At 34.0% G+C, this 21,353-nt stretch overlaps 1 protein-coding gene and 1 long non-coding RNA gene across 2 annotated transcripts; one reads left to right on the top strand and one right to left on the bottom strand.

The window, feature by feature from the left end:
• Positions 1-9,938: 9,938 nt before the first annotated feature.
• Positions 9,939-12,502, top strand: LOC145129500 (uncharacterized). The gene is made up of 3 exons (XR_013717523.1): positions 9,939-10,020; positions 12,290-12,381; positions 12,467-12,502. It is a non-coding gene; the product is annotated as an uncharacterized LOC145129500 (long non-coding RNA).
• On the bottom strand, positions 10,429-12,245 carry LOC145128850 (uncharacterized). Its single transcript, XM_079063637.1, has 6 exons — positions 12,108-12,245; positions 11,915-12,020; positions 11,657-11,839; positions 11,411-11,570; positions 11,117-11,328; positions 10,429-10,574 (listed from the first exon to the last, which is right to left on the bottom strand). Exons 1-6 carry the CDS (start codon positions 12,243-12,245, stop codon positions 10,429-10,431), a joined length of 945 nt encoding a protein of 314 aa, XP_078919763.1.
• Positions 12,503-21,353: the final 8,851 nt, after the last annotated feature.

The raw sequence follows: 21,353 nt of genomic DNA on the forward strand, positions 1-21,353 counted from the left end.
TAATAATAATAATAATAATAATAATAATAATAATAATAATAACAACAACAACAATCAATGTAAGGGTAAATCCGAACATTTTTGAAAAACTTAAGGGTAAATCCAAACATTTTTGAAAATTCAAGGGCTTTAATGGTATTAGGTAACCGGTAGGTTACCTGGAAACCGGCTACAAGGGTAAAAATGAACAAATTAAACAAAAATCGGGCTTTACCGGACATAAAACACCTCCAAGGGTAAAACCGACATTTTTGTGAAAACTTAAGGGCTTTTATGTCATTTTCCCTATAGTTTAATATGATTATATATATTATGGTAAAATAGATAGTTAACATTTTTGTAAGCATATGGTTAGTTGAGAAGTTATAGTTTTAAAACAAATAAGATGCTAACATAATGCAATTAACAAAATTATAACATTATAATTGATATTGTGTAATCTATTCTGAATAGCCTATACATAAAGACTGTATGCGATTAAATAGTATGTATATTTTTTGATTTACAAATATTTATACAAATAAATTATGCAAAATTATTATTAGTTTAAAAGTGTAAATGTAATGTTTATTACACATTAGTATCTAATGTAATTATTCGATAATTGATTAAATATAAGTTCTCATTTGTGGTCGTATGTGTTTAGTTTCTTAAGTAAACCCCACATGTGTTGAATCATATTTTTTGAAAATCATTGAAAATGATTAGGGAACTTACTTCTTGCCTACAATGTTTGGTAATTTAAGACATCTAATTTCGCATTTTTTTCATTATAGATTTAGTAGAACTTGTGAATTTTCGCCATTAAATCTCTATGCTCGAGTTTCTCATTCATTTTTAAAGGTTTTAAATCTTCTTTCATTCTTGGAGCTTTAGATTCTTCAAGAATTGTGGGTAGACCTCACGTTCTTGCATTCTTTAGTAAGATTGGAACAAATATAGTTCTGGAAACTTATCTCAAATGCAAAGGTTTTGATAATCTATCTTGAGACTTTAACTCCGTTAGAAAATATTGCCATCATTGACCGCGTTTCTCATTCATTTTTAAAGGTTTTAAATCTTCTTTCAATCTAGGAGTTTTAGATTTTTCAAGAATTGTGGGTAAACCTCCCGTTCTTGCATTCTTTAGTACAATTGGGACAAATATAGTTTTGAAAATCTATCTGAAATGCAAAGGTTTTGATATTCTATCATGAGACATTAACTCCGGTAGAAAATATTTCCTTCACCGACCGATGATCGGGCAACTTTGTTACAACTAGCAATTTAGGGCTTAGATTGTGAAGCTTGTACACAACAAGTTTTCCTCTATGTAACCGGGATATATCAAATTAGTGAAATTCAAACTACAATGTTATTTAAGTTCATGTGTGCTTACATTTAGGAATCAAATTAAAACAACTTCTCGCAAGCCCAAATGTCATCCAATAGCCCAACAAAGCCAAATTTTGGGCCTTTGCCCAAGAGTTCTCGGCCCAAAACCCTATTGGACCGAAAACTCTTCCTTTTGCCTTATTGGGCCGAAATTTTTCTTTGGGCCTCATTGGGCCGAAAACCCATTTTATTCGACCCAATTGAAACCAAAAAGCCCATATACATTCCAAACTCAAAACCTTTCCATCTTTGGGATTTAACGGACCGAAAACCTCCTTGTGGGCCAAGACAAAAACCGAAAATCCATTTCAAAGGCCCACTATGGCCGAGAACCCTATAGGGTTCGGTTTTTGCTAAGTAAAAAAAAAGAGAAAAAGAAATGGAAAATGTGCCACCTAATAACTTTACCTTGAGTTACCCACCATACATCAACACCATGCACCCTTTTATCCCCCATGCACCTATACACTACACAAGAATACCCACCATACATCAAAGCCACCACTTTTTCTTCATCCCTCTTATTCTCGGCTGCAAACACACACCGACATACACACTTCAAACATTTTACTCACTTGCTCTCAAGAGAAAAACTCCTCTCATCCCTTCTCTCAAAGAAATTTTGAGCATCATATCCCCATCAAAATCGGTCCTACGCAACTTAGGTAATTTTCTTATGAAACTCAAGTGTTTCCATACATGTTTATGCTAAGATTATCCTTTTTACACACACCATTTCGTGTGTAGCTTCTTAGAGCACCGCCATTTTCGAGTAACCTTCAAGATACACAAGTCTAGGCTCAACAACTTCTTCTTCCTCCTAACGCACGAAATCAAGGTGAGTTTCATACCCCACTCTTTTCGTGTTTTTCATACTTTTTTTTGGTGGGGGGGGGGGGGGGGGGCGGTGGATACAAGTCCATTTCCGGCTAACCATTGGCTATTTGCATGCACCCATATGTTCATGTAGCAATTTGTGCTTGAAATGTATAATATCTCATGTTATTACATCATGAACTCGTTATTTACAAGTGTCATACTTGCTAGATTATGTTTAACCATTGGATAATTGCATGCTTTTTATTTGTATGTTGAATATGGAACAAATATTTGTTTAAAAAGGTTATTACCTCATAAAAATCGTAATGAACATGTTTATTAACATATCTGTCGTGTAAGACTTGGTGGACATGGGTTGTTCTCTCAATATTTTCTTTTATATATATATATATATATATATATATATATATATATATATATATATATATATATATATATATATATATATATATATATATATATATATATATATATATATATATATAACTTTGGGATAGTTAGATGTATTTTTTTTACAACCTACACTAATACTTGCAAAAATCTTGAATGTGTAGTTTATGGCACTACAAGAGTTGTGATTTATTTGATCTAAACTCAAACAACATGTTTTGTGTTTAAACTTACAAAATTGATAATAAAAAAAAGGATAAAGTATGAATATATTACTAAAAATAATATTATTAGAAAAATAATTGTAAAAATCGTCGTTATTATTTTTGGATGGTTTATAACCCAAGATAACATACTATTTTTGCAACATTTGTTACAACTAGACATTATTCATTAAAGACTATTTATATAAAAAGTGGTAAATAGCTTAACCGAAAACATAAACAAAACAGTTTTGTGACAGAAAATCTTGCATGTCATAAAATGTCTGTCATAAAACTCATATTTCATAAGTAATAGGTTGCGTGTCATGAAATCTGGAAATCGCGTGTCATAAACAGCATATTATCAAATTCGGAAAAATGCGTGTCATAAAATTCTATCACGAATTTACACTAGTGATGTTGTTTCAATAAACAATAAAGAAAGTAGAACTTTGAAATAAACCGTTAATGCTCTAGTGAGACACTACCTTCACCGTACCTACTTAGCGTACACTTTAAGTCCTGTAATTATAACCTGAGTCTCCTGGAAAGAGAGCGAGGTAATTGTGTAAAGATCTATACGGGGATAAGTTGTAGTGGTAAATGCAAAAACTAAATTGTAATGTCAATTTAACTAAAATATTTCCTAAATATATTTTTATAATCGTTAAAAGTTTTCTAATAAGTAGCTTAAAACAACTTACAATAACAATAGTTAAAAATAATTGTATATATATGATTATATTGTTAGCTTTAAAATAAAAAAAAATTGTTTGATTTTTAAATAATTACAATGATTGACATTAAAAAGTTAAGAAAATTAACTTTAAAAAATCAATTAACAATAACAACAACTATAAATAACATTAAACCATATACTATATTTAATTTTATTCATGAGTAACCCGCAGGTAGAGGTCATTCAAAAGATTTAGATTATGCAGTTTTAATAGATGTATATATTATCATATAATTCAAAATAATTAATATATTATATCAACTTAGTATACGAATTACTATATCAAATTTAATAACAACATTATTATATTTTAAAAAAAACATATGTTTATATAGATTTCGACAATATAGATGTTTCTGCGCAAATCGTGGATATTCGCCTGTTATACTTATAAAAGAATCATTTTTCCTTTCACCACATTCATTTGAAACTTCCATTCGTTTTTCCTTTCACCACATTCATTTGAAACTCCTATGACTTTTTAATTGTTTTCTAATAATGATTATAAGTTGGTTAATAAGGTTAAATAAATATCAAACCTAAAGTGTAATCATATATAAACTAAATTTCAATATTAAAAGAATATATTTTCTTCTACTTATAAAGTTATGTTTTTAACTTTTAACATATTATACTTAATTTATTAGGTCTAAAATGTTGTTGTATGTAAACCATTATCATTTTAAAACTACAACTTTTGAAAATTTTGTATAAAATACTTAAATTGTTAATTTTAATATAACCTTATAGGATCAACTAAAATATAAATTTTAGTTCAACTTAAACAACTCAAAGTATATTTTGTAAATAGTTAAAAATAATATATTGCAGTGTCTTTCTAATAATGATTATAAGTTGGTTAATAATGTTAAATAAGTATGAAAGTTAAAGTGTAATCATAAATAAACTAAATTTCAATATTAAAATAATATTTTTACTTCTACTTATAAAGTTATGTTATTAACTTTTAACATATTATACTTAATTTATTAGATTTAATATGTTGTTTTATGTAAATCATTGTTAGTTTAAAGCTAAAACTTTTGAACAATTTGGACAAAATATTTAAATTGTTAATTTAAATATAACATTATAGGGTTAACTTGAATATAAATTTCAGTTCCACTTAAAAAACCCAAAGGATATTTTGTAGCGCTAAATGCAAAAACTAAATTGTAATATCAATTTAACTAAAATATTTCATAAAGATATTTTTATAAACGTTAAAAGTTTTCTAATAGGTAGCTTAAAATAACTTACAATAACAATAGTTAAAAATAACTATATATAAATGATTATATTGTTACCCATAAAATAAAGAAAAAAATTTGTTTGATGTTTTAAATAATTACAATGATAGAAATTAAAAGTTAAGCAAATAAATTTTGAAAAATTAATTAACAATAACAAAAACTATAAATGTAAACCATATATTATATTTAACTTTATTCATGAGTAACCCGTGGGTAGAGGTTATTCAAAAGATTGAGGTTATGCAGTTTTAATAGATGTATATATTATCATATAACTCAAAATAATCAATATATTATATCAACTTAGTATACAAATTATTATATCAAATTTAACAACAACATTATTGTTATATTTAAAAAACATATATTTGTGAAGATTTCAGCTATATATGTTTCTGCGCAACTCGCATATATTCGCCTAGTATATATAAGTATTGCTAAAAAAGCCCCTCCGGAGCGCCTAGGAGTTGCAATTTTAAAATCTCACACCAAGGTCCAAAGTTGAAATTTTGGCATGTCCAAAAATATTACTGGTGCTCTATGTCTTCCATGAAGGCTTTGAGGTAGATTAATTAACATGAGCCACACTTTGAGGTTTATCTTTTTATATAAGTATTGCAAAAAAATATAATTTTGCATATATAACACACTTTTGATTTTGCATAAAGGTAAATAAAATAGATGGTTAAAATTATATACCAACGAAAAACAAAGCAAACTACCAAAGATCCATACAAGTTATGTTGTGAAATATAGCATTTACATGTAAACCATAATTTGGTTTGTAGTTTTCCTACCTACAAATTAATTAGTAACCTTGTAAATCTTTGATTTATATTATAGAGTAAATTACATGAATGGTCCCTATAGTTTGGTGTAATATGTGAATTTGGTGCCTAAATCTTTTTTTTAAGGTGTGTTTGGCTAATTTTTTTTTTTTTTTTTTTTTTTTTTTTTTTTTTTTTTTTTTTTTAATCACAAAAGTACTTTTAAGAAAAGTGTTTATTGGTTTATAACTTTTTAGAAAAACATATTTAAAAAAGTGTTTGATTTAGCTTTTGTGGTAGGAAAAGCCGAAAAGTCAATACGTTGGTTTTAAAAAGTGTTTAGCTTAGTTTTTTATGAGTAAAAAACTATGTTTTTAAAAAATGCTTTTAGGAAAACCTAAAAAAAAGTAAGATTTTCTATCTTTTAGAAAGTTCCATATTTTGCCTATATAAAAATCTGCAAAAAACTGTATCAAAAACTATTATTAATACCCAAACATTTTTTTAGCTTATTAGTTTTTCAAAAAGCTACTAAGCTAATAAACTATTTTAAGAAGCAATTCCAAACACCCACTTAATATCGGACCGTCATTATGGTTTTGTTTTATTACCACTTCTCTTTTGGTTCAAGTGGTAAGGTTTTTTGTGGGTTGATTGTGTCCATGATTTTGTAGTCTTATGTTGATTGGTTATCTTGGTTCTCTTCGTTTTGCATGCAATAATAACGGAAGGTCGTTTTAAGGTTGTTTTTATTTTGTGGTGGCATATATTGGTGTTTAGAAATACTCGGTTGTTCAACCGAAATCGACGGATTTATTTGATATAATCGTTACTAAATCCTTCATTTGGTGTAATAATAGGAATATGAAGGCTAATGTTAATTGGTGGGTAGCTTCTAGCCCCACAACATGATATTGATGTATCTTTTTATTTTGTCTAGTTTATTGCTAGTCTTGGTTTAATGAAATTTATGGTGTTAAAAAAACTATACATCAGTACGTATTATTAATATTATTAACTAGGTTATAATCCGTGTACTAGACGGGTGATAAATTTAAAATAACACAACCATTATAAAAATGAAATCTTGATCATAAATAAACATAGTTTAATTAATAGCATTGCACTTCTATTTATTGAAAATTTCTGTTAATTTAAAAACATAAAATAACATTGTAATTTCATTTCTCGTGCATGTTAGCATTCTAATATCGCTTCATATTAAAAAATGACAAGAACATGTAGATTTTTTTGAAAGATATTATTTATTGTTTGTAATAAAAAATTATTTAACATTATACAATGTAAAAGATAACTTTATATATAATAATTATGTTTTATATTTTAAATTTTATGTTATAATTATATTATTAAAAGAATATATAAGACTTACTCTGGTCTGGTTATATATTTTTAATAAACTATAAATAATAAAATTAGCTATATACTATATGTATTATAAGTAAATGGAAAATCTTTATTCGTAATCTTTATTGTTACAAAAACAATTACTCACCTATCATTGGAGTCTAAGAAAATGATTAAAGCCCTATCATTGGAGTCGAAGAAAATACATATAAAAGTAAACATTTACAAAAATGATTAAAGCCCTATAATTGGAGTCTAAGAAAATACATATAAAAGTAAACAGTTAAATTTTCTTTCAATAAAACTTATTAAAATTCCAATAAAAACCAAAGTAAATACATCCCAATCTAATAAATATCGCCGTAGTTACTAAATATTGAGTGAGAGAAAAACTTGCCATTGTTTATTTTTAGTTATTAAACAATAACAAAATTAAAAGTATTTATCTTATAAACGTCTTATCTTTTATAATTCCTTAAAGAATGTAATCATGTATACATAATACATGAAAACAAATTTTTTTTTCTCTATTTGATCTTGTGTGTTTGGGTGACAGTTGTAATTTTGATTTAGATGGTCAGAATAGTCAAACTTGGAGAAGCATAAATAAGAGGTTGTATGAAAAACAAGTCTTCAATACTAGAAAACAGCCCTTTAATGACGTGAAAACAATGACACTCGTTGATAGAGGACGCGCATTTGTGCGTGCCCTAAAAAATAATGTCAGTTTTGCAAAATTTGAAGGATAGAGGACACTCATTTGTGCGCGCCCCTAAAAATAGTGTCCAACAAAAAAAATTAGAAACACGGAGGGCACCTATCATAAAAAAGCGTGTCATCTAAAACCGTCGCTTTATATTTTTCTTTATGAACGAGTGTTCTCCAATTTTTTAATTGCCAAGGGGGGAATGAACTCCAAAAAATAAAAAAAACCCCTCCTTGATACTCTCGTCCTTCTTCTTCTTCGTATGTTGTAAAATCCTCTCAATCAAAAGAAACCCTAAAAGCATTGTGTGTAAAAGATCGATAATTTCATACTTGAAGTTCCTAACATCTTCATCGATCAAAAGAAACCCTAAAACCCCGCCTCATACTTGAAGTTCCTAAAATCTTCATCGATCAAAAGAAACCCTAAAATCCCGCCTCATACTTGAAGTTCCTGTAAGTGCTTTTTTTATCTTATTATGTTTTGCAATAATCTAATTCCTCAGCGACGTTGAGGAGGGGTTATTTCCGTCGGTCGGTACTCTATCCCAGTGCATTATTCAACTCAAGATCCATCTGTGTTGGGTTGGACTGGTAGTAGAGGGGCAAAGATGTCTAGGCCCACGACCGAGAATCAGAAGATCCAAAGCGTGTTACCCAACTTAAACCCTGATCAATGTTTCTATGGGTTTCCTTCATCAAAAGCGTCTCAAGTTCTTCATCGGGATCAAAGGGTACGCTCGCATAATAGAACAGAATGGAAAGAGAGACACAAAAAAGGAATTACGTGGGGTTTAATCGACATTTTTCTTTGTGAAAACATACAAGGTACCAAATTCCATTCTTTGATTTCGAAGGTGTGCTCAGACAAAGATTACGTGCTCAAGACAACGATCACAGGCCCCTTTTCACCTAAGTAGCTTAATTTTCACTCTTTATTAAATCTCGCCATCCCTATCTCAGTCTAAAAACCCGAGCCCCTCTCCTTTTTCTTCCCATTCTCTCTAAAACCCCTCACGATCAAAGCCATCTTACATCTCCACTTTCGTTTATAACCTGAGATTTTGAGGTAAAAACCTTTTCAATTTTGTCACGTTTTTTTAATCGAAGCTTGGAAGGAAAGAAAATCACCTGGATCGATGTTCTTGGTGTGAAGATTGAAATACCTCATTTTTACAGTTTCAAGAATACAGGTAACTCATTGTGCATTTTATTTTGGATCATCATCATGTTTTATTAAAGTGAAGATGTTTTTGGTTGTTGTAGGTGTGTTACCAGAAGATCATTGAAAACAGTTTTGAGTTCTTGGACCTTGTTCACCAAGGTAAAAGTAACAGGGCAATAAGAAGTTTTAGTGAAGTTGAATTGAACAAGGATTGAAAGTTGAAACCTGACGTCACCATTTTAACATATTTGTGGTAGCAACCGAGACTTTAGCTTTTAGATGCTTAGAAGTTCATGTTGTGAAAGGTCTAGTTATGAGTTTTAGCTACAATTTCAAGGTATATGTCTGATTTTGTTTAATGACCATTTTGCCCTTTAGTTGGAGGTCATGTACGAGGTGTTCAGCCTGTTCTGTCTGCTAAGTTGCCTATCCTTAAGGTTATTGATGTTGGAAGTGGTGTTGAATGTGACCTTTCAGTTGAAAATAGAGATGGAATTTCAAAGTCAGCTATAATTCGCTTAATTACTTCAATAGATGACAGATTCCAAAAGCTAAGTTTCTTGGTAAGCTTATTTAATCTGCTACATGGATTAATTTATCCTACTAAATGGAAGGTTTTAATACCTTGAAATTGTAGCTTATTAATATGTATTAAGGATAAAATTTGACTACTAATGATAAAATCTATCTATGCAGATGAAAGCATGGGCAAAAGCACATGATATTAACAGTTCAAAGATCGAACTCTTAACTCTTTATCCATAATATTATTGGTTGCTTTTCATCTATAGGTTTGCTTTTATATTGCTTAATACTGAAAGAAAGTCATCTTTTGTATTTCTTATTTATATTACTTTTCAACTGTTCAAAATTTGATCTTATAATTATTCTTTGGTTGCAGAATCGAGACCCTCCTATATTACCTCCATTTTCCGAGATATTAAAAGGTAATACTTAATTAAGGATGTAAAACTAGTTAATTAGTATTAAGAACTTGTCTTATACAATGAAACTTCATTGATGTTTGACTACAAGTCAAGTCTTAAATGAAAAGGGAGTATAGTATTGTTATGAGTTTTTTAACATATTCTGTAGTTACAAGTCAAGCCTTAAATGTAAAACTAATTAATTAGTATTCAGATTGTGCTTTCTGGAAAACCAGTGCATAAACTTCCTGCAACATCTGGTGTAAACCAAACTGATAATTATGCCCAACGTGAGTTTCCATTTTTTTCAACGCATTGAGGATACAGATGAAGAATTCCTTTCACTAATATTCAATAATACCTGAAATACCCCTTAATACGACAAAACCGAAAGCCTTTTTTGGCGTCAATAATAATATGCATTTAAAATTAGAAGCATATGATATATAACCTACAAGTTGTTAAATACCAAATTTACCTAAATATGGGGTTATATTTTTATCTCTAAAAGGTCAAACGGGTCAAATTTAAAAACTTTGCTAAAAATTAAAACTGGTCAAACAGGTTCAAAGGCATCCAAAATGTGTTTAAATATTTACATCCTCAACAAATTATAAGATACTGATTTTGGTTAACAAATTTTCTAAATTTTGTATTACTAATTTAGTACTTGATTATAAGTCAAAGACTAGTCAAACTCAAACATTGCATTTTAGGGTTAGGGGATAGTGGAACTTGTAAACAGTGTTCTTACCAATGTCCTCTTGCTCAGGAGAATCAAGCAATATATCTGAATCAGAAGGCAGAAAGGGTGAACCAGGATAGTTTCCAAGAGCCCCTAGATCTGAAAAAACAAAACAGCATCATATTTGCTAGTTTAATTATCAACCATTCAAACAAGGGAGATGAATGAATGGCTAATATAAAGATGGTATCTTTAGCTGTTACATATTGCTATTATTGGTATAATACAAAAATGTAAGTACGTTTCTATTATGATTTATGAGCAAGGTGTAAAGAAACTGTACGTATGTTGGTATATGGGTTAGAATTGGTAATAGCCTAATATGGATAAAAAGAAGTGTAAGGACGTTGCCTTTATATGAGTAAAAAATAATAAAGTACATTGCCTATATTAGTAAAAAGAGTCCATTCTTAATATATATATATATATATATATATATATATATATATATATATATATATATATATATATATATATATATATATATATATATATATATATATATATATATATATAAACAATCATTTGCAAACAATGGGCACATAAAATGACAGGTAAATTTTGGATCCCATTTACCTCTTAGGTTCGATAAGTTTGCTGTTAGATCTGAAAGGCTGAAATTCCATGGAATCTGACCAAACTTGCCACGTCAGATGTAAACGCTGTGTCAAGTGCTGACGTGTCAACTCCCATTCCTGATAGTTCGGATGCAGTGAAGGGAAAATGACCACTGGATGCCACTGACGTAGGACTTATAGGCATATCTGACATAGGTGAAATTGCCCCATTAGCCGGAATTGGAGTTACACCACCACCACCACCTCCACCTGCATTGCCATCCATTACCATACTCCTGCAACAACACATGGGAAAAACTTTCTTTTTATCTTTTTTTATTAATTCATCAGATCAAAATATAATAAAATAAAACTAACTCGTTTCCAGAGTTCATTCGTATGGGATGAAAGTTACTGGGAGCAGGGACTCCATTGACCACATGACAGCTAGACATACCCATGGAATCCATATGAGGCTGACCTGGATTCCCCATTGGAGGTTGCTGTAGAACTGGGTATCCCATGGGTAAGTTGTTAACTGCACTGAAAAGAGTAATATTGAATAGTAATTCTACACTTTCTAAAAAATACAACTTCTTTCTTTGTAGCAAGAGATTACCATACCTGGCATGGGATGTACCCCATTGTGTATGGGACCCACAGGTAGCTTTGGAGGCATTGGGTACTTCATAAGGTGATATTGATGCTCGAGTAAATGATTGAAAAGGATGATCTGCTTCTTCAATTTTAACCTTATGTAGTAGGCTCTGAAAAAATCTGCATTCTCTTTTTCTAACTTCTGCCAAACTATCCACCAAAAAAAGGAAAGTTAACGTGACAATGTAAAAATAATAATAATAATAACAACATAGCAGTGATTACCAAGAGTTGTAAAACCAGGATCTATACGTGCACGATTTAATAGAGTTTTTATCACCTCATCCCTATTCATATACAACTGCAAACAGCGTTCTATCAAGTTTTGAACCTGCAACATTCAAGATTTGTATCAACATACACCAAATCTTGACTTTTCTGTAATAATACTACAAGAAAGAAGAACAAATTCCCTTACAAGTTCAATATCCTCCCTGGAAACTTTTCTGTTGTCATTGCTGGAGATGGAAACCAAACCAGAGTCAGGAACAGGAGTTTCTGTTCCATTATTATTTTGGTCACTTTGAGACTCGTGTTGAGTTTCCGGTGTGTCCATTTTTTTATATGATTTTGAATTAAATTTAATATTTTGTTACTCAGAAGCTCAAAGACATGACTTAAGGTCATACTTGGATTATGTTGGGTATTTATATCAGAAAATGGAACCCCTTCCTGAACAAGAACGATTTGAGGTGAGGTGTCCATTATTAATCCAATAATTCATTTTTATAAAAATTATAATATGGTATATTGTTGATATCATAAATTTTTATGCAGCTTGGATACAGGGATTTTCTACAATCTCCCTTACAAGTAAGTTGTTTTTGCAAATTTGAATTTTCAATTTGTATTTCTCTTTATTGTCTATTCTAATGACATGATATGTTGGTTGAGTAGATTTACAATCACATGCTCCTCCAGCATCCCTTTTTGCATCAGTGAACTTTCTGTTTGCTGAGTCACTAAACATTAGGTAATAAAAAGTAAGTAGATCTTTTTATAAACCCATTTTCTATATATATAATGACTATATGGCTTACAAAGTTAGAGAGATGACCAAGCTGACATGGCAGCATTCTTTTTAGCTTGTTTCTTATTCTTGGCTGGTTCACCTGTAAAGGTACAACCAGCTAATTCTACAGTGCATGTGAACACGGGCAAATGCCCCAGGCCTGACCTAAAAATATAAATATACTGGCTTGAATGCATAAAAGGTATAGGGTCCTAAAAGAGCTTAGTTAGAGATCTGAGTTGATTAAAAGAGCTTAATTAGACGCTTCATCTGCAGGTGGTTCACAAGGACTGGATGGAGAAGAACAAAAGATGATATTTTTCTAGATGTTACAATTACATCTACTTTACTACCTTTTACGTGAAATTTTACATTCTGAATGCTTCTCTATACGAGTAATATATATATATATATATATATATATATATATATATATATATATATATATATATATATATATATATATATATATATATATACATGCAGCTAAAAAATGCATAGGCTATTGCCAAATTGAGAAAATCTGGCTACTCAAAGAAACAATTCTATGCTGAGGCTGTAAACCTATATAAAGAAGTATGATTTTTACTATAAATCACTGTTAAAATTAAATATGTTTAGTAGATTCTTTCAAGCTGGTGGATGCGAGCTTCGTCTTGTTTTCATAATGCAGTATGTATAGTTTTTAGTTTTATAACCAAATATGTTAAAGAGGGGTTTGTCTGTATAGTAACAATCTTGTTTTCATAATGCAGGGGTATATGAGTCTTTTGACACAATATGCATATACCTGGAGAGTGATCAATCTGTTGGGACTGACCCTGATAAGAACTTTTGGGTGAAATACAGAATGGTTGATTTGAATCAAAAGAATCCTTCCAAGACTGTGTGGAAGGAGTCATCTATTTGTACAAAGACATGGAATAATTATGTGCTTTAGTTTATGAAGGTTTCTGATATGCTTGAAGCAGATGCAGGGTTTCTTGTAAGAGACACAGTTGTTTTCGTTTGTGAAATCTTGGATTGTTGCTCATGGTTCGAGTTTGCTGATCTTGAGGTCAGTAGTCTCTTAATTCCTTATCTTTTTTCATTCTCCTTTTCTTTTTTTAGTAAAAAGTTTATCTTTTTTTTACGTCATCTGCCTTTGACTTTTAGAACTCCACCTGTTAGTCCACCTAGACCAAGTTACTTAACAGGAATTGGAATGAGAAGAGTCTGTTCACTGGAGTTCATACCACACTTAATGGATTCAGGGCTTGCAGATCCTCTTTTAGGCTCACCTGGAGTTCCAGGAGCTTCAGATAGAAGCTTTTTACATCAATATATCAACTATTTACAACAACTGGAGCTACAATGGTGAAGTTGATTTTTGATTTATGTATTTTTCTTTTTGTTTTTCATTTTCAGCTGGTAGCAATCTTCATAATCTAATTGCTCGATGGGATACAAAGTTTGAGACTGGTGCTAAAACAGCTTTGTTGCAGCCTTTCTCTCCAATACTAGTTGCTACATATGAGGGTGAATGCATCAGGTATGCCACCTTTTTTTTCCCTTTGTCATGTTTGAATTGTTTGGAATTAGTTATGTTATGTCAATGTATGCTTTATCTTCCGTTTGATTGATATATATCATATATATATGTAAATGACATGTATACATACTCCTGAAATTTCCTATATTTCGCTGAAAACATGCAAACAAACTAATTTGACATATTAGTGCCTTGCAGCCTCTCAAAGTTCCTGCATTCATGTTATTCATTTAGAAAGGAAATTGTCAAAGGAGAATTTAGTCATGCGCTTCTTTTAATGTTGTACATGTTTTGTTTTCTATAATAAATATTATACAATATTAGCAATATGTTACATTTACTTACTATTGGAATGATTATTTGTATTTGACATATTAGTGCAATGAATTATCTTTATTGTTTATGGTATTTTATTTTATATTATGAGACTTGTAATGTGTTATTTAATTTGAAAATTAGTAAATCTATCAAAAATATATAACTTTAAAAACATTTAAAATTATGACACGCAAAAATGTGTGTCGTCTTCATTTATGACAGGGGCTTCCTTGATACGCACTGCGTGTCATAAATGCGCGTCGTAAATGAGCGTCGTAAATGCGCGTCGTCTATAGATGACGCGCAAAAGCGCGTCGTCTCTCTTTATGACAGGGTCTTCCTTGACGCGCATTTGCGTGTCGTCTGAGCGTTTTACGACGAGCAATGAGCGTCGTAAAAGGCTGTTTTTCTAGTAGTGCTTGAGTGAGATGAATGTAAAACTACCTATATATAAATAGCATAAAAACTCGTTCGTTTACACTTTTACATTATGCTTGCTTTGAAGACCAAACAGAGAAAATACACAAACCAAATGTGTAATGTGTATATACCAAAAAAAACATGGTGTTTCAACCCAAATCTAAATTGCTACCATGTGAAAGTCAACTGACAACTGATAATAATAGTTGACCACCCTCCATAATATTCATGACTTTCTCAAAATTCAAAAGAAAAAAAAAATCATTATTTTCATCTAGAAGAAGGTGAGTTATTTTCACTGCAACCCAATATTGTTTGACTACAAATAGCATCTTTTTCTGAAATAAGTGGACCATCTTCACGATCCACCATTTTTATGTTCCATCTTATTCCAAAAACAATCATTTTAGCCTTAATCACTTCAATCTCATCATCACGAATTATTATAATACCTTCAAGAGGTAAAATCTTATCCATTTCCAGAAGAATATGTTCATAGCTACACCTACAAATATGTATTTCCATTGAAATAAAGTTATGATCATAAGATACACTACAAGGATTTACACCTATCCAGACGACACTAATCCCGACGACATGTGTCGTCGGCAAAAGGCAAGCTATACCGACGACATGTCGTCGGTAAAACGTGTTCCAACTTTGACCATATTTCTTTGACTAGAAAGCCTATCCCGACGACAAGTCGACGGTATAGATTGGGCGGGAAGATGAAAAAAATTGGGGGTATGTTCAATATCTATGCAGACGAGATGTCGTTGTTATAAGTTATTAAAAAATATTTTCTATTTATTTATATTTCTTGTTGCAGAAAAGGAAGATGGCGTCGTTTTGGTCAACCTATGCCGACGACATGTTGTCGGTATAGAGTGTTAAAAAAATAATTTCGAATTATTTTTAATCCGTGTCGTAGAAAAACGAAACGATGTCGTTTTCGTCCACCTATACCGACGACTTGTCGTCGGAAAAAAATGGGACCGATCCACGTGAAAAATAATTTCGAATTATTTTTAATCTGTGTCGTAGAAAAACGAAACGATGTCGTTTTCGTCCACCTACGACTTGTCGTCGGAAAAAAATGGGACCGATCCATGTGAAAACTATTTCTTTTACTATTTATTTTTTTAATGAGGTAAAAGTGGGACGACGTCGTTTCCTTTACCTATACCGACGACAGTCGTCGGTATAGGGTTTCCCTGTAAGAAAACCCCTAGCAGCCTTCATTTCGCAGTAACTCCTCACCTCGTTTTTCCTCTCAACCTCCGACGACTGAAGGCGATTTCCGGTCAAGCATCTTCATCGGCAACCTAAAGGTAAGTTTGTTGGTCCTAGATTTGTTCTTAATTTGTGGTAGCTTGAGTTTAATTCCGATTTTGGGGGTTTATTTCCGGTTGTTATTGCCCTCAATCAAAGCATTTGTCACCGCCGGCTGCCAACAAGCTTCACCACCACCGGAGATAACGAATTCCAGTTATTGTGCTATATTGTCCTCCGATTTTGAGGTAATTTTTTTGCTTTTTTTTCCTGTCCAGTTACGTGAAGATGATGATGGTTATGATTTTTTTTCTTTCAATACACAATGATATTTAATTTTGCTAATATTTTGTTTGGTTGATTGATTATATATATGCATTTTGAGGTATGAAAATGTGTTTTGGAATGAAAATGAAAATGAACTTAGGCATAATTTGTAACACCCAGACTCAGAAAGACCAAGAAAAAGGAATGGAAACCCTAAGTCAAAGGGGGGTCAACTCATCGAGTCCATAGGCGAACTCGACGAGTCGGAGCGGGATCCGGGTTGTTGAATAAGTGACCGACTCGGCAAGTCGGCGAGTGGACTCGGCGAGTCTGGTCTGAACGAGAAAAGCCCTAATCCGAGGGTTTGCACCCTATTTAAGGAACATTGCACCCCTTCCCCAACCTCTTTACTCCTCTTTGAGATCCAGAAACCCTAAATCGTGAGTGAGAACCCTTGGGAGCAAATTGAAACCTAGATAAGGGGGTTTGTGAAGAGATATTGAAGATCAAGAAGCTTGGAGCAAGGGGCTTTGCATAGATTGGGATTACTTTTCAGTGGGAGGTCAACTTTGAGGTAATAAACTGGCCTTATTGCATTTAGATCTATCTTATGTATGAGATTTGGAGCATTTTGGGTATGAATGAGATCTATGTCGAGTTAGAGACCTAGATTCGAGGTTGCTACCTCAGATCTAGATTTGTAATGGTCCAGAAGGTCATAAAGTTCATGTCAATGAGTTGTTGGTGAAGCCTCTTTTTCATAAACCCTAGCCCTAGAGTGTTTTAAGCCTATAGCTCCTTGGTTTCACGTAAAGTTAGAAACTTTACGTGAGGAATAGGCTTTAGAAGTGTGGATCTACAGTTTGGAGCCCCTGCATGGCTCGAAAAGCCACTGTATGGATTAAGAACTGAAGCTACTCGACGAGTCACATGGGTGGACTCGACGAGTTGTATGAAGATAGGCAGGAACTCGACGAGTTGGAAGAACAACTCGGCGAGTCTGTTGAAGATTGTCGTGGACTCGGCGAGTCTGTTCTTGGACTCGACGAGTTGGATCGCAGAACCTCAACCTTTTCTGGTTAAGACTTAGATCGGTGAGTTGAGTGGTGACTCAGTGAGTTGGACAGGAGGGGACTCATAGATCATTGAACTCGACGAGTCGGCGGGGTGACTCAGCGAGTTGGGTCGTATTATGAGAGTTTCAGAGTATATGGACTCGACGAGTCAACGGGTTGACTCGGCGAGTAGAGTCAGTTAGGAGGGTTGACTTTGACCAGGACTTTGACTTTGACAAGAATGGACTTATTTGGCCTTCAGAGTTCTGTTTGGATCTAAGTGATATATGTATTGATATTGGTAGCTCGGGGAGCTAGTGGAGCAGCGGTTCAGAGAATTGTCGGACGGCAACCACAGGGTTATCAGCAAAGTTCAGCAGTGCAGGTGAGTTTCCCTTTTGTGTGAATGGGTCTACGGCCACAATGTCGGCCCATGTAGTTGCGGGTAGGAAGACCCGGGGTTTAGCCATAGGCACAGTATGCTAGTACAGTATTCAGGACCAAGGTCCAATGATAGCGGGCGGGTGCCCAAGGAATGGTTTATATGATAGTTTCTACTTGTTATCTGTGTGATACATGTATGTGTCGGGTAGGGAGGTGAGTGTGGGCGAGGTCTCGTATCTCACCAATAGCAGAGTATGGACGGTGTTCCATATCTCACTAGCAGCAGAGCAGGGGGCGAGGCCCAAGTTAGGAAAGGAGTGAGTGTGGGTTGGGCCCGTATCTCACTATCAGAAGGAGTGTGGACGGGGTTCCACGACTCATCAATAGCAGCACAAGGGCGAGGCCCAAGATAGGCGAGGCCTTAGTACAGGATTCAGTAGTATATGTTCAGTTATGTGTTGTGGTATGTTTATGTGTTGGTATATGTTAGCGGGCGAGGCCTAGAGACAGACGGGGCCTAAGAGAAACAGATCTGTAACCGAGCGGGGCTCGAAACCAGGCGGGGCCTGGAGCGGTGGGGCCGTTGTAGCGGGCGAGGCCCGAAATAGCGGGGGTGGCCCAGTATATGTTGTATGTGTTTGTGCAGGGTATGTGGTAGGTTGGGGAACTCACTAAGCTTCATGCTTACGGTTTTCAGTTTTGGTTTCAGGTACTTCCGGTAGCGGAGGGAAGAGCTCGGGGTGATCTCATGGCACACACCATTGATTAGTCAGACTGGAATGTTTTACTCTGATAATGAAAATATGTTTTGGAATTAATACTCTGAATTATGTTATGATTTACGATATCTTTATATGAACATGGTTTTAGTAATGATTTAAAGAAAAAAAAAATTTGGTACGGATTTTTGGGACGTTACAAGTTGGTATCAGAGCCTTGGTTTGAGGGATTCGGACATACTCTCGGGTGTGTCTGAACTCAAACTAAGGGATTGGTATAAAAGTTTCAAAATACAGTTAGAGTTTTGAGAAAGAAAACAGTTTTAGTAAAGCAAAAAGAATTCAGAAAGAAAAGAATTTTGATAAGAGAAAAGGGTGTGGTGCATGCAATCAGCCGAACTCAAGTAAGTACCCCAAAATACCCGTACAAGTATATGTTATGATTATCAGTTAGTAGAACAGCATGCTAGATTAGGACTAAGGATCTAGGGAGGATGCCTTATGTGCCTGTTATATGTGCTTTTGAGCTGCATGATAGTACTGGTTAGACAGTAGTAGGGTAGCCTGTTTAGGTTATGCCTGCGTTATGAGCTTATGTTACATGCTAGTACAGATTCTTGATATGAGATTATGATTGCTTGAGTATGTTATGGTTAGATTTTCCCTTGTCTGAATGCTGCTTGCTTTTTGCATTGTGGGATTCTGAGTGATGGGAGTTAGCCATTAGGTGAATACGTCACGTCACATGTGATCAGGGTTAAATAATCTCAGAGTGTTGGATTTGGCCCTATTGCGCAGCTCTCGTTTGATTCTAACCGTTGTAGGGATGAGTCTTTTACTCGAAGGATTATCTGAGCCTCGTCACATGTGATGGTATTCCGGTGATGGCTAATTGGCATCACAAGGATGCCTTCAGCGGCTGAGGACTGGTTTGGTTGGAGTCAGAGGTTTCCCTAGGATAAGCCTAGGATGAGATAGTGATGGGAGCAGTAGTAGTAGAGAAAGGGACCTAGTGGAGTCGAAGCAGTTCTTGAGGAAAGTACGGATAGATGTGGAAGGTAGTATGGGCTCGTACTACTAAAAGCAGAGGATCCGTACTCGATTCGGGAAAGGCGGAGATGAGACTGGGAAACTTGTAGTGTGTGTGTTTGATCTCGCAGCAGTGATGAGTATTCTGATAGTTATTTTATTATGTTTTCAGTATGGTGACATTGCGAGAGAGACCAGTGGGCGGATCAGGCACTGGAGAGGGATCATGCTCAGGTTCAGGAGCCGAGCAACTCGAGGAGTGGATGAGGGAGTTGATATCAGCTGAGGTTTCGCGCAGTATCCTAGATCAGACTCCTGTGATCTTTGGCACAGTCAAGGAGGGTATACTGGAGATCTTGGATAAGAGGCTGGGAACCTTTCGTACCGAGATAATGGCTTTGATGGGAGCGCGTACTATGACATTCCGAGAGTTTAGAGCTTACGGAGCACCAGATTATCATGGGGCTAGGGACCCCATTGCCAGCAGCAGGTGGTTGGCCGATGTTTCCAACGCTTTTCTTACGAGCCGGTGTCCCGAGGGGGACAAGGTCAGACTCGCCTCCTGTCTTCTGAAGGACAGATCGAGGGATTGGTGGGAGGAGATTGGTCATGCCATTGGTGATGATGTCGTGTTGGACGCGATGACATGGAGCGATTTCTCGGCCAGGTTCAGGGCTGAGTTTTCACCGATTATTGAGGTGCAGCAGTTGGCATGGGAATTTCAGGATTTGACGCAAACTACTGAGACTGTGGCAGAGATCACCGCCAAGTTCAGGGAGAGGGCCCTCCTTGTTCCGTAGTATGTCGCGGACGAGGAGATGAAGAAGGCCCGATATCATGAGATGTTGTAACGCCCGGGTTTCGGGGCTAAGCTTTTTGTACAATGTAATAGTCTAGGTCAACTATTGTAACTCTTTTTGAAGTAATAAAGATGAAATATTTGAATATTATGTGAATTATGTGTATTTATGTGCTTATTATTTAAATATAAATATATAATTAATAAAGAATAAAAATAAGCGTCAAAATTAAAGTGTGAAATAAGCCCAATATATTTATATAAAGTTGTAGTGGTCGAAACAAGGATTACGAGGATATAAAGAACGCCGAAATCCGAGTTATAACGAAGAAGTTACGACCCGACGAAGTTTCGCAACAGAACCGGCACGATACCGGGAAGCGTAAATAGTGAATTTACGATGGAGCAAGATTTACCCTTAGCGATCTAAACGAAAGTCGTAGAGTATGTTAAACTAATAGCGTCGATAAAAAGAATGCCCAAATCTGACTTCGTATGAAGAAGTTATGATTTATTGAAGTTTCGGATTAGCAGTGTACAGCCCGAAATTCGAATATTAGATCGAGCGGTTTTTAGCCAACACAACCTAAACAAGAATCGAAGATCTCGTTAAGAGTAGCGTAACGAGAAAAAGATGGGCGAAAACGGACGTCGGATGAAGAAGTTATGAAAATTTAACGGACCAATCCTGTCCCGGCCTGTTAATAATATAACTTTTAAAATAAAGTCAAAATTAGCCAATGGGGTCTAAAAGAAAGTAGTAGAGTACGTTCCCACCTTCGCGTGGATATAAAGAACGTCAAAAACGGAGCTCGTATGCGAAAGTTATGTTTTTTAGAAGTTGAGAGTGCAAATCGC

The sequence above is a fragment of the Lactuca virosa genome, chromosome 8, assembly GCF_052849685.1.
Source record: "Lactuca virosa cultivar CGN04683 chromosome 8, Lactuca_virosa_CGN04683_v6, whole genome shotgun sequence".
Lineage (NCBI taxonomy): Eukaryota > Viridiplantae > Streptophyta > Magnoliopsida > Asterales > Asteraceae > Lactuca > Lactuca virosa.

Bases quoted from the DNA above. Each gene is read 5' to 3' on its own strand.
- LOC145128850 (XM_079063637.1), bottom strand. From the start codon at position 12,245: ATGGACACACCGGAAACTCAACACGAGTCTCAAAGTGACCAAAATAAT. The intron at 12,021-12,107 runs GTAAGGGAATTT...TGAATGTTGCAG, and splicing joins CCAGGGAGGATATTGAACTT to GTTCAAAACTTGATAGAACG. The intron at 11,840-11,914 runs GTAATCACTGCT...TTTGGTGGATAG, and splicing joins TCCTGGTTTTACAACTCTTG to TTTGGCAGAAGTTAGAAAAA.